Source organism: Rattus rattus, chromosome X (assembly GCF_011064425.1).
Source record: "Rattus rattus isolate New Zealand chromosome X, Rrattus_CSIRO_v1, whole genome shotgun sequence".
In the NCBI taxonomy this organism is placed as follows: domain Eukaryota; kingdom Metazoa; phylum Chordata; class Mammalia; order Rodentia; family Muridae; genus Rattus; species Rattus rattus.
This window is the reverse complement of record NC_046172.1, coordinates 87,989,697-88,003,216: the sequence shown is the minus strand read 5'-3', so window position 1 is coordinate 88,003,216 and position 13,520 is coordinate 87,989,697. Positions and strand designations below refer to the sequence as shown.

Genomic DNA, 13,520 nt, shown 5'->3' with positions numbered 1-13,520 from the left:
TCGAGAGGGGAAAATAGAAATAGACAGAGAGACACAGGGAGATACTGGGAGGAAGGGAGGGACAGAAGGAGAAAGCAGGGCATTGGGTTGGGTGGCAGGGAGACAGAGACTGACAGACATTCTGGTATCGCTCTGAGAGGATTCAAGCGTGTTTGTTGCTCTTCATCTGAGACTAATGACAATTATTCTTTCCAGTACTTCTCAAATCATAACTCCTCTCTGGCCTACGAGTTTGTTTGTTTTTCCATGGTTTTAAATATTGTTTGAGGGATTGTGATTCTGTATTAAATCTCTAAGATCATTTTGCACAACTTTCTTAATAGTTTGGAAAGCAAGTTTGTGGAGACAATGTACAATGCATTTTGGGACCACTTGAAAGATCAACTGTCTCATACTCCTCCTGATTTTTCTTGTGCTCTTGAACTTATAAAAAACATAAAACAGGTGAGTAGTCGGCTTTCTCTCTGTTGATGTAAAGTCCCCTGTCCACCTTATACCTTGGACTATTAATGTTCATATCATTAATGTTCTAAGTAGCTTACTTTATGAACAGATATGGGGTGTATTGACTCCTATTTGTTCATATGAAATATAGTTTGAGGGTTAGAGTACTATTTTAAAAACATAATGCGTCGTTCAATAAAGCATATTTTTACTCAATTTTTACTGTGTTTTAAGTGTTCCAGAAACACCAAAAAAGAACTATTGGCCACAAGGGATTTGTATTAAGTCAAAAAAGCTATTTCAAGTGACCATTTAAGAGTAACTTGCTTACCAGGTAGTGGTAGTGCTGCATGCCTTTAATTTCAGCAAACACAAGGCAGGCACAGGCAGATCGCTGAGTTCTAGGCCAACCTGTTTTACAGATTGAGTTACAGGGCAGCCAGGCTTACAGAGTGAGAGTTTGCATCAGAAAACAAAAATGACCAAAAAAAGAGAGAATATCTTGCTTATGCTCTTTAGAGTAAAATAATTTAAGACTGCCCTTTTGTTAAGGGCATCATATTTTGTGGAGGTTGTATATGTTGTTGTAGACTATACATAATTGTTGCCCCAGTGTTACTTTTATTCATGATTTCCATGTCATTTCCCTTGAAAATAATGACTATTGCTATAATTTCCATGAAGCCTAAAATGATAATGATCTTCTTAATGGAGAGAAATAACTATGTAAGAAATTTAGAGACCTACTTTCTTGAACCCCCTAGAAAACAAGTACTGTTCAGTGGGTGCGTGTTTAGGATTCTGACTATAATGTGGCTCCTTTGGTTTTTCTTTTGTGGGCAGATTTTAATGTCACTACTATTACCACGTCAGAATCGTCTAAGAAATGAGATTGAAGAGGCACTGGATTTGGATCTCCTCAAACAAGAAACAGAGCATGGGGCTCTAGATGTTCCTCATCTCTCCAACTATATCGTCAATTTGATGGCCCTCATGTGTGCACCAGTTAGAGATGAAGCTGTACAGGAACTCGAGAGCATAAAAGATCCAGTACAGTTACTGAGGCAAGACTAGAATCGTGCTCTCTTAATGGATCTTTTGTTGTTAATAATGTGATATCTCAGTATGAGTAAATTATAAAGAGAAAAGTAAGTATTTTGGCTCTCATCCTCAAAGTCCAAGGTTGAGACTAAGGGGCTGCATCCAATGAAAGCATTGTTTCTGGTAGAATCTCAAAGTGATAAAGAATACCACAGGATGAAAGGATAGGGGGAGGGGAGGGAGGGAAAGGGGAGAGAAGAGAGGGAGAGGAGAGAGATAGACAGAGACACAGACACACACAGAAAGAAAGACAGACAGAGAGACAGAGACAGACACAGAGAGACAAAGAGACAGAGATAGAGAGAGACAGAGACACTAAGTTTTTTTGTTTTTGTAAAATCACTTCTATTCAATAATGGTGGTTTCTAGCCCGCCATACTTGTGTAATCTGGGTGATGGTCTAAAGGTTTATTTATAAACTTCATAATTGTATTAAGCTTTCTACCCTCTCAGTATCTCACACTTGGGCTTGAAGTTTGCTAGTTTTTGGATAGCAACCTATTTTCAAACTATACCATACTCTCATCAAATCTATGTTATTATGTACTATGAAAAAAATTGAGACAAATATTGTAATACACCTCTGTATTATGCTGAAGGCTAACAGTTTTTTTCACTTCTATTTTATACCTTTACTTTTTTAATTTTAACAATTTATTTAAAATTATATTATTTTACATTTATGAACATCTTGCCTGCCAAAATGTATGTATGTGCACAATGTATATGCCTAGTACTTGCTGTGTCCAATGGACAGTGTTGGATCTTCTGGAACTGGAATTCTTGATGTTTCTGACCTACCATGTGTGACTATTTGGAATGACTCTAGTTCTCTGTAAGAGCAGCAAGTGCTGTTAACAACTGAGCAGTCTCTCCAGCCACTCTTGTGTAATATTTTTGAGTTTCTTACTATATACAGTGAATACTATTATCCCCATATCAATCCTGCTGATCCACTTTTTCTTCCCAATTACTCCTCTTCTGAAGTTTGGTTCTGATTTTATTCAGTATGTGCCCAGGTGTCTGCAACTGCTACATGTTCTAGATGGCAGGGACCTTGCCAGATTCAGAGGATAGCATTTTCTAGCACTCTCTTCATCCTTTGGCTCTAACAATCTTTCCATCCTCTCTTCTATAATGCCTGCTGGGCAATGGCAGCTGTGTCATATATGTCTTCTTTATGTCTGGGCACTCAACAATCACTTATTTTTACATTTTGACCAGCTGTGAGTCTCCATATTAGCATAATGTGTAAAACATATTCTATGTCCCAGGCTGAGAAGCACTACTAACTAACACCTTTTTACTCCCTTTCTTTTTAGTTGGGAAGGGCAGTGTCTCCAGTTTCTTTTGATGCCATGTAAATGGTCATTTGGAGGCCATAAATTTTATGAACTGCTCTTAAAGCATTTAAGTGTAGCACTAATTCTACAGATTTCTGTCCATCCCAACTCAAGTGTTCTTCTATTTCTCCCAGTCTAAACTCTGCTGAAACAGAAATGAAGACTCTCAATGTTTCGCAGCTAAAACAAATAGAAAAGAAAAAATGATATTGTTTATGAATTGGAAATTAATCACTCATACTTCAACCTCTTACAGATAATTGTTAGTGCTGGTTTTTCCTTCTATTGACTACCCTTTTCCAAAAGTAGTCACTAGCCACAGTGCAAAGAGCTCTAGAATGGTTGTTGAAATGTCAGACTATGTATCTCTGCTGCCATCTCGCCCTTTAGCCTTTGGTCCCTGAATGGTGCATTTATTTATGTCTTAGTCTGTTTCATAAAGAGGTTTTTTTTTTTTATAGAAATGATGTTTGAATAGTTTTTGTCAGGGCAATGTCCATAGTTTTATTGGGCTCATTCTTCTAAGAAATAGTTATGAATTTGAGTCTCTTACTTGTAGCATTCTGTCCAAGGAAATTCTATAGTACTGAAGTCTTGGAGGCTGCCCAGCAACTCCACTGGGCATTGTCATGTGCCTAGATATAATACCTCCATGGCAGATTTCTGCCTAGGCTGCCAGAGACTGTTACTGCTTCGTAGCTCATGTATTCTGAATACTTGCACAATTAGTACCACCAGGGCATTACTAAGGCTTACCATAGTGTTTTCCAGATTTTTGAGTAGAATAATTGTCCAGCCTAAGATACACTTCAGCTTGTTTGCCCTATAGTGGTTATGTTGACTGAGGGACAACTATACTGAAACTCAGAGAGCAGAGCCTGTAGTATTCTTGGCAAGCAAATGGTGACATCCAGTTAGTACATCTCTGTAATCTTACAATAAAGATTCTTACTTGCCTTGAAGGTCTTTGAAATTCACTGGAGGGTATATTTCCCGTTGCTGTATGACCAGCATAGAGTTTCCTTCTATCCATACTCATCTCATTAGAAAAGGAATTACTTGGGTATATTTGGTTGGATCTTACTGGCTTTTTACTATATACATTGTCAGGCTTTACTTTTTCAAGTTAGTCTACCCTTCTTATGTTTCAATTATGAACTTCATGTTTAAGTTATTTTTTTTCTTTTCATGTATTTCTGCATGTGACTAAAAGTAGCCAGGTAACTCCTTCAGTATCATGCTGAGAAATTTCACTTCTCTAATGTCTTAGGCCATTGCTCTCAAAACTTACCTTATGTAAAGCACTTTGAGCATGTACACAATTCAAAGCATTTGCTAGTTCCTTTCTGTTTTCCTGTAAGACTTCTTATTTTCTTTTGAAACTTCTTTGTAATGTCCCTTAGTACCTATTTCTGCCAACATTTTGATAATGAATATTTTAGTAATACCTAGGAACATCAAACATATTGCAGATATTCTTTCCTTCTTAGCCATCACCCAAGCCATCCTTAATACCCGTCTCATCAACAAATCTTTTTTCTAGCCTGTTTCTCCAAACCTTTAGATTTTGCCCATTTCCCACATTTTCAGTTATTTAGTGGATCAGCAGTCCTAATTTTCAATATTACTCTTCTCCCTTAGTCTATTATGTTGTGCTCAGGCAAAATACTCAATTTTCTGTAATTTCTAAAAAAGCATAGATTTATTTCTTACAGTTCTGGAGGATGGAGCATTGAATACTGAGTGACTGCATTTGGAGAGTATTCTGGAGACATTATAACATGGTAAAGAACATTACATGGTCAAATAGAGCAACATTAAATTCTTAGCCTCACATCATTTTCTATTAGAATCCACTTATTTGTAAAACTGAAGCCCTCACGAAACCTTGCCTATCAGGCCCCTACTCAAGGCAACTGAATTTTTTGGATCACATACTAGCTATTATTGACTGAAATCAGTACTTTCCAGCCCCTTTCCTATTCTCAATACTGGGATTTTAATTATTCTTTCCTTGAGCTACACTCTTGAACACTAGATTTCCTTTCAAACTAACTGTTCTGTATTTGTCTGTGACAGGGGTATCTTCCAAGTTCTAGGCCTGATGAAAATGGACATGGTGAACTATACTATCAAGAACATTCGACCATATTTACAGGAACATTCTATACAATATGAATGAGCTAAATTCCAAGAACTCCTTGACAAGCAGCCTGGTGTGTTTGAAATTTAACTAGAGGTGGAAATTGGCTTCAAATATTTTTATAGTGTTTTTCTATTTTGAATAGAAAGTTTACTTCTTGGATCAAGGGTTAAGAGAAGCAAAATTTTCCAAGACAGAAAGGCCTATTCAAATCACTTTTTTTAAAAAATTAAATTTATTCTTTGATAATTCCATACATACACATGGTGCAATCTGATTAGTCTCAAGCCCAACCTTTCTTGTGCCCTCCCACTACCACAATTTCCCTTTTAAAGAATCCCCTCTTACTTTTCTGTCTTTTTGTTTTATGGCCACCTGAGTCCATCCACTGGAGTAGGAACATCTCACTTGGTAGATCATTGAATGACTCTTCCCCTCCAGTAGCCATCGAAGTAGTTCCTGAAGGACAGTGCAGCCCCATGAGCCCTCCCCCTCCCCATGATTGGGTTTTGACAGATCCAATTTTATGCAGACTCAGTGCAGCCTAACTATCTCACTGCTTTGAGAACACAATTGCAATAACCATGCCATGTCCAGAATATAACAGACCATTGCCTTCCTCTCTGTCATCCCACTTTTGCACTCTTTCTGCCACCTTTTCTATGACATTTCTTGAGCTTTGAAGGGGGTGTGATAGATGCTCTGTTTAGAGCAGAGTGGGCAACAGTTACTCACCCTTACAACTTTGAGAAACCACAATCTTTGAACTAATTGCTGTTTGTGGCAAAAAGAACTTTCTCTGATCAAGGCTACAAAGAACACATATTTGTGCTTATAAACATAAATACTTAGAGGTAAGTTGACAGCATTTCTATTTAGAAAAATGAAGGAAAAGTTCATCCTTAGGAACTATGAGTTCCTTGCCCATAAGTCTTTGCCAGGTCTACAAAGCCACACGTGAACTTCCCTCCTCTGGAGTAGGCCTCACACCCTATTAGAAAGTTGTTGAGGACTCCTCCATTGTTGGTGGGGTTGCAGACTGGTACAACCATTCTGGAAATCAGTCTGGAGGTTCCTCAGAAAATTGAACATTGAACTACCTGAGGATCCAGCTATACCTCTCTTGGGCATATACCCAAAAGATGCCCCAGCATATAACAAAGACACATGCTCCACTATGTTCATAGCAGCCTTATTTATAATAGCCAGAAGCTGGAAAGAACCCAGATGCCCTTCAACAGAGGAATGGATACAGAAAATGTGGTACATCTACACAATGGAGTACTACTCAGCTATCAAAAACAATGAATTCATGAAATGCATAGGCAAATGGATGGAACTGGAAAATATCATCCTGAGTGAGGTAACCCAATCACAGAAAAACACACATGGTATGCACTCATTGATAAGTGGCTATTAGCCCAAATGCTTGAATTACCCTAGATGCACAGAACACATGAAACTCAAGGATGACCAAAATGCGGATGTTTCACTCCTTCTTTAAAGGGGGAACAAGAATACCCTTGGCAGGAAATAGGGAGGCAAAGTTTAGAACAGAGGCAGAAGGAACACCCATTCAGAGCCTGCCCCTCATGGCTAGATAAGTTGGATGAAGCAAAGAAGTGCAGGCTGACAGGAACTGGATGTAGATCTCCCCTGAGAGACACAGCCAGAATACAGCAAATACATAGGTGAATGCCATCATTAAACCACAGAACTGAGAACAGGACCCCCATTGAAGGAATCTTAGAAAGGACTGAAAGAGCTTGAAGGGGCTTGAGACCCCATATGAACAACAGTGCCAACCAACCAGAGCTTCCAGGGACTAAGCCACTACCTAAAGACTATACATGAACTGACCCTGGGTTCCAACTAGCATGAATAGACTAGTAAGGGCACCAGTGGAAGGGGAAGCCCTTGGTCCTGCCAAGACTGAACCCCAGTGAATGTGATTGTTGGGGGAAGGACGGTAATGGGGGGAGGATGGGAATGGGAACCCCCACATAGAAGGGGAGGGGAGGGGTTAGGGGATGTTGGCCTGAAACCAGGAAGGAATAACAATTGAAATGTAAATAAGAAATACCCCAGTTAATAAAGATGGAAAAAAAAAGTTGTTGAGGGCTGGAGAGATGGTTAGAGGTTAAGAGCACTGACTGCTCTTCTGGAGGTCCTGAGTTCAAATCCCAGCAACCACATGGTGCCTCACAACCATTTGTAATGAGATCTGATGCCCTCTTCTGGTGTGCCTGAAGACAGCTACAGTGTACTCACATACATAAAATAAATAAATCTTAAAAAAAAAAGAAAGTTGTTGCTTTACCTACATGCTGATCATGCTGGTATAGCACTAGTTGGCAGATCTGGCTTGGAATATTGATTTGTTTTGGGGTAAACAGGGTCCACAGGTTGGCTTGGAGTTTGCCCCCAGCTGCCTCCATAGTGCCTTCTTTTACTATGAAAGCTATTCTGGAAGGAAATCATCAGTTCGATTCTAGCTTTGAAAATGAATGTTTCCTTCATCAAGAAACTATCTTAAAGTCTCCAACTTTATGCCTGGGAGTTTAAACATATGTGTTCCCTTCTCTTTCATAGATCTCCTTGATTGCACCACAAAATGGATGACTAGAGCTGTCACAGAGCTTATTACATCACTACCAAGTATATCTGTCTCTCCGAGCACCTCTTCTGGCACAAGTGCATTTCCATTTCCAAAGCCTGACCCGGATCCGCCTAGTCTTACAACAGTGTTATACCAAGGGTACCTAAATCTTGTTCTCAGGGACCATGGGAGCGAAGAATTCCCTGAGGTATGGATGTGTGTTCAGGAATTTATTTTGTTATTGTTTTCATAGAAGCCCCCTTACAGCCCTCCTTTCCTAACAGCCTGTTCTTTCTTGCCTAAACAGACTCTGCTGATGGATAAAGCACGACTGCAGAATATGAAATCCAAATTGCGCCACTTGACCATTCTAGCCTCAGTTTTACTTGTGGCAAGAAGTTTCTCTTGTGGTGTTTTATTCAGCTCGCCAGAATTTGTGGATAAATTGAAATGCATAACGAAGGCTCTAACAGAAGAATTTAGCTCCAAGTATGTTTCATTGGTGTCTCTCTCTGTCTCTCTCTGTCTCTCTCTCTCTCTCTCTCTCTCTCTGTCTGTCTCTCTGTCTCTCTGTCTCTCTCTCTCTCTGTCTCTCTGTGTGTGTGTGTGTGTGCTGCTGTGTGCACATGTCTATACTAAAAGTCATTTGTTCATGCAAGTGTGTACATGTCACATGTCAAGGCCAGGGGTCAACTGCAAAGGTCTTTCTTTTGTTACCTACTTTATTTTTTTTGAAACATAGTCTCTAATTGAACTTGAAGCTGACTAATTAGGCTAGGCTGCCTGAATTATGAGTTCTAGTAAACCACCTGAGTGCCGTGATTACTGTCACAAACCTTCACTTCTGACTGTGGAACTATGCTCAGGCCCTCATGCTTGTGCAGCAAGCACTTTACCAAGTGAGCAGTCTCAACAGATGTCTTATAGATTTCTTTTAGAATGAAATATAATATGACATTTAGGCCATAAACAGGCAGTATGATATTCCATTATTCTTCACACAAAGGATTTTTGTAACCAGATGCAAAAATATTGTTGATATTTTAGGTTTGCCATAGATAAGTATAAAATCTTTTCTACCCAGAAGGAGAATAAGATGGTCACTCTGCTACAAATATTCATTACTATGTTTTATAAGAGAACATATGTATTTCATCAAAGGACAGTGGATTTTTGTTATTTATACCCATGGCATATAGAGATTCCATATCAAAGTATAAAGGAGAAATAGAAATTTAGTGTTATTAATTTATTTGCAGTGTTTTTGGTAAAGTAAGAATATCTAAGAATACCTTTTCAACAACATTTAAATGTTCACTACTGAAAAGAATATTGAATGGCTCTTGGAATGTAACCAAACTCTTGTCCAATATATATTGTTCCATATAGTTGGCATATAGTACTATTTATATGAATAATTTGGTATCTTAAGGCTAATAACAGGACTATTTTACATGCTCATTGATTCACGTTGTCTATTGATGGTGAGAGAATCACAATTTCCTTGGGACTGTCTAACTTCTAGTATAGGTCTTTCTGGGTTTGGCCCCTATGTCAAAGAAACTATATTTTTGTCTTCACTATCTAGGCCAGAAGAATCTATGTTAAGTGTGAGTGAACAAGTATCTCAGGAAATCCATCAAGGTCTTAAAGATACAGGTCTAACTGCTCTGAGCAGTGAAAATAGGGCATCACTTGTAGGACAACTCCGAAACATTGCCAAAACGGAGAATTGCATCCGTACCATCATCGGTAAGAGTCCTGAAAGTGTTAAGAAATAGCAATAACCCATTCAGAGCCTGCCCTACATGTGGCCCATACATATACAGCCATCCAATTAGACAAGATGGATGAAGCAAAGAAGTGCAGGCCGACAGGAACCGGATGGAGATCTCTCCTGAGAGACACAGCCAGAATACAGCAAATACAGAGGTGAATGCCAGCAGCAAACCACTGAACTGAGAATAGGACCCCCATTGAAGGAATCAGAGAAAGAACTGGAAGAGCTTGAAGGGGCTCGAAACCCCATATGTACAATGCCAACCAACCAGAGCTTTCAGGGACTAAGCCACTACCCAAAGACTATACATGGACTGACCCTGGACTCTGACCTCATAGGTAGCATTGAATAGACTAGTAAGAGCACCAGTGGAAGGGGGAAGCCCTTGGTCCTGCCAAGACTGAACCCCAGTGAACGTGATTGTTGGGGGGGGGTGGCAATGGGGAGGATGGGGAGGGGAACACCCATAAGGAAGGGAGGGGAGGATTAGGGGATGTTGGACGAAACCGAAAGGGAATAACATTCAAATGTAAATAAATACCAAGTTAATAAAGAAAAAAAAATAAATAGCAATAACATACAAGGTGGGAGTTAGACTCTGCTCTGAGACTTACTGAATACTTTAAAAATGGAGCCAGGAAGTTGTGGTATGTAGAGGAATTTTAATCCAGGAACATGGCTGCTCCACCAAGAGACCACATCATAGAACTGTCTAGGTCTGTGTGATGCAGGCACACTCTTAGCACACACCTTTAACCAAAACCAAAGAAGGTAAAGTTAGTTTGTAGAAGGAAGCAGCCATGTTTGAAAGTGACCTCTAATTGAAGGGCAGACAGAGTGATGAACCAGAGAAAGAGTTGACAGAATGGTCAGAGGTGGAATAGATCCAACTCACATGTGAATATGAACAGACAGGAAAAAGATGCTACTTACGAGAACAGCAGAGGGGGGAGGGTAGGGGAGAGAGAGAGACAGATAGAGACAGACAGACAGACAGACAAAGGGAGAAGAAGAGGAGGAGGAAGAGGAGGAGGAAGAGGAGGAAGAGGAGGAGGAGGAGGAGGAGGAGGAGGAGGAGGAGGAGGAGGAGGAGGAGGAGGAGGAGGAGTTTTTACCAGGGAGAGTTTTTACAGATACAGGTTGTAGTTGAAGACAGAATGAACCAGAGAATGAGAAGGAGCTAGAAGATTAGAATAGATTGCCAGAGGCCAAGCATAACAATTCAGTAAGAAGCCTAGAGAAGCCAGTTTGAATGAGTAAACTTAGAGAGGAGTTAGGGCCAGAGCAGCTGAGTTGAACCAGCCAGCTAGAGTTCAGAAAAAGTTCAAAAGGTGAGCTTATACATCAGTAAGCCTCAGAGATGACAATTATATCCGGCAAATAAAAGTTATTTTTACAATGGTGCATGCCTTTAATTCCAGCACTTGAGAGGCATAGGCAGGCAGATCTCAGTGAGTTCAATACCAGCTTGGTCTACAGAGATACCTCCAAGAAAGTCAGGGCTACACGGAGAATCCCTGACTTAAAAAACAAAAACAAAACAAAAACAAAAAACAAAAACAAAAGGTAAGTTGATATTTGTAAAGCACTTTAGTTTTACTTTTCTTAAGTGTAATATGCAATATTGAAACAGAACTCTTAGTTTGAAGAATCAAAATATAGTTATATACATATGTACTATATATATTATATTATAATATATGAATTAACAGCTCACGTGTGTGCATGAGCACACACACACGAACAGAGAGAGAGAGAGAGAGAGAGAGAGAGGATAGAACCACTACAAAACCCTATGTTGGAAAACCATCCCTACCCTAGGATTTAAGGTACTTAACAGGTTCCTATTCCCTTTGTTGGGTATAACACTGAATTATAATATAGGATAGAACATACTATATTGTGGAATAGACATGGTAAACGTGGCCAGTTTCTATATTTTATTTTATGCAAGAGTATTCTATCTGCATGTACACCTGCATGCCAGAAAAGGGTATTGGATCCCATTACAGATGGTTGTGAGCCACCATGTGGTTGCTGGGAATTGAACTCAGGTCCTCTGGAAGAGCAGCAACCAGTGCTCTTAACCACTGAGCCATCTCTCCAGGCCCTGGCTAGTTTTCTTTTAACTTAACTTCTTATGTATATGGGTCTGAACTTAGTATACCAGCTTTAATGTATGTTCTTGGCATTTCAGGTGTGATGTTTATGACAATCTTATTAGGCAAAATTCATACTAGTATCTTAATTATAGATATGTAAAATAGCTTAAAGACATAATCCAATGACCACGAGCCATTATTATCTTTCTGATTTTTACCAATGTGTCTGTGTGTTTGTTGAGGTTATGTGCTGTGGATATCTCCATACCTTGCATATGCTATACAAGCATTTGGCTATTAAGTTATACCTCAGGTCCTATATTATCTTTTTTGACAATTCATTATCTTTTGGTGTTTGATGGCATGTCTTCACTGCAAACAGAACTGAAATAATATATACAAATGAGCAAAGCAATGTCTTGATCACTGTTCTGTTGCTGCGATGAGACACCACAACTAAGGCAATTCTCATAAAGCATTTTTCAGTCTCACAGGCAGAGTCTATTAGCATTATGGTGGGGAACATGGTAGCTGGCAGGAGTGGTACTGAAGGAGTAGCTGAAAGCTACATACTGATATGCAAGCAAAGACAAAGAGTCGGGGTCTAGCGTGGACTTTAAAAATATCAATGTCCCTCTCCAGTGACAGACTTCCTTGAAAAAGGCCCAATCCCCTAATCCTTCTAATCTTATTAAAAGGTTCCACTCCTTGATGACTAAGCATTTAAACATAGAAGCCTACTGGGGCCATCTTGTTGAGACAATCGCAGTGAAAAAAAAATAGAAAACTTTGGTGATCAGACAGTGAGCTGTCAATTTCTTCTGAAACCTAGTTCTACTTTCTTTCCCCCATGACAGAACAACGGATACATTTATTTCTGAAGTGCTGTTTGATTCGAGGCATGCAAGAATCTCTTCTGGACTTCCCCGGAGGCCTCCTTTTCATTGAGCCAGAGCTGGCAGAACTGGGTTGGAAGTTTGTTAATCTGATGCATCACAACCAGCATGTGTTTAGCCCTTACTATGATGAAATCCTAAAAAATATCATCTCTCCACCCAGTACAGAAGAAAACGAGGAAAAACCTTTCTGACAATGCTGGTCCCAAGTCCTGGCACTGGGAATCCAAAGAGAGGTCTCGTTATATTCCTGAAATAACATCACCTGTGGCCAACTGCAGGTGACCCTCTTCGTCGTAGTTAACAGCCAGGATGCAACTGTATTGGCCAACCATACAAACTCCAAATGGCCCAATGCCCTCCGTTAATAAATTCTTGGGCTGCAAGAAAGCATCAGTGTCTCCTGTCCCTTTTCCCGCAAGGATCTGAAAAACAACCAGGCTCTCACTTGTCGCTTCAATGGCAGATCAGTTTTTAGTATGGTAGACTGGACAGGCATCAAGGCAATGGCATATTCTTAACTGAAAATAATTCCTTGAGGGGTGTAAAAATTCTACGAGATTTTCTAGAATTAAGGTACTTCTGAAGTCCAAAACGTACTGAATTACAAAAGAGGATACAGAATCACAATTCTGCTACCAAAGTTCCCTATCATTTTCAAGGCTATCACCGCGTCCTATTTTGGTACATAGTTTGAAGCATCATGAAAATGAGAGTAGCTGTTTAAGTTCAAGTGAGACCAAGATTTACCAACCGTAGCATTTATCTTTCTTTTTTTTTTAACTTGGAATCTTTTTTAATTCTTTGGTAGAGCTATTATGAATATTTTACATTTTATATGTTTTTTTTTACAGAGGAGATGATAAACACCACAGAAACAAAAAGTAGCATGTAGCTATACTAAACTCTTTCAAAACAGAAAATATGTACACCCTTCCTTTGTGTATAGACATTATTGTTGTTATAACAAATACATTTGCTTTCATTATTCTTTTAGCTATTAATCCCTTTCACATTGCTTCCCTTATAAGCATTTCTCTTTCTAAACTGATCCTACAGATTGGCATTGAAGTCCCTGGTAGTGGCCCAGACCTAGGAAGTTAAATCAGTTA

At 39.4% G+C, this 13,520-nt stretch overlaps 1 protein-coding gene across 1 annotated transcript; it reads left to right on the top strand.

Annotated features, from left to right (window-relative positions):
- The first annotated feature begins 333 nt into the window (after positions 1-333).
- LOC116888057 (T-complex protein 11 X-linked protein 2-like) lies at positions 334-12,602 on the top strand. The gene is given in 7 exon segments (XM_032889446.1): positions 334-444; positions 1,288-1,508; positions 4,968-5,104; positions 7,624-7,838; positions 7,938-8,119; positions 9,219-9,382; positions 12,370-12,602. Coding segments are annotated over 7 exon segments (1,248 nt in total). The 5' UTR covers positions 334-348.
- The last annotated feature ends 918 nt before the right edge of the window (positions 12,603-13,520 follow it).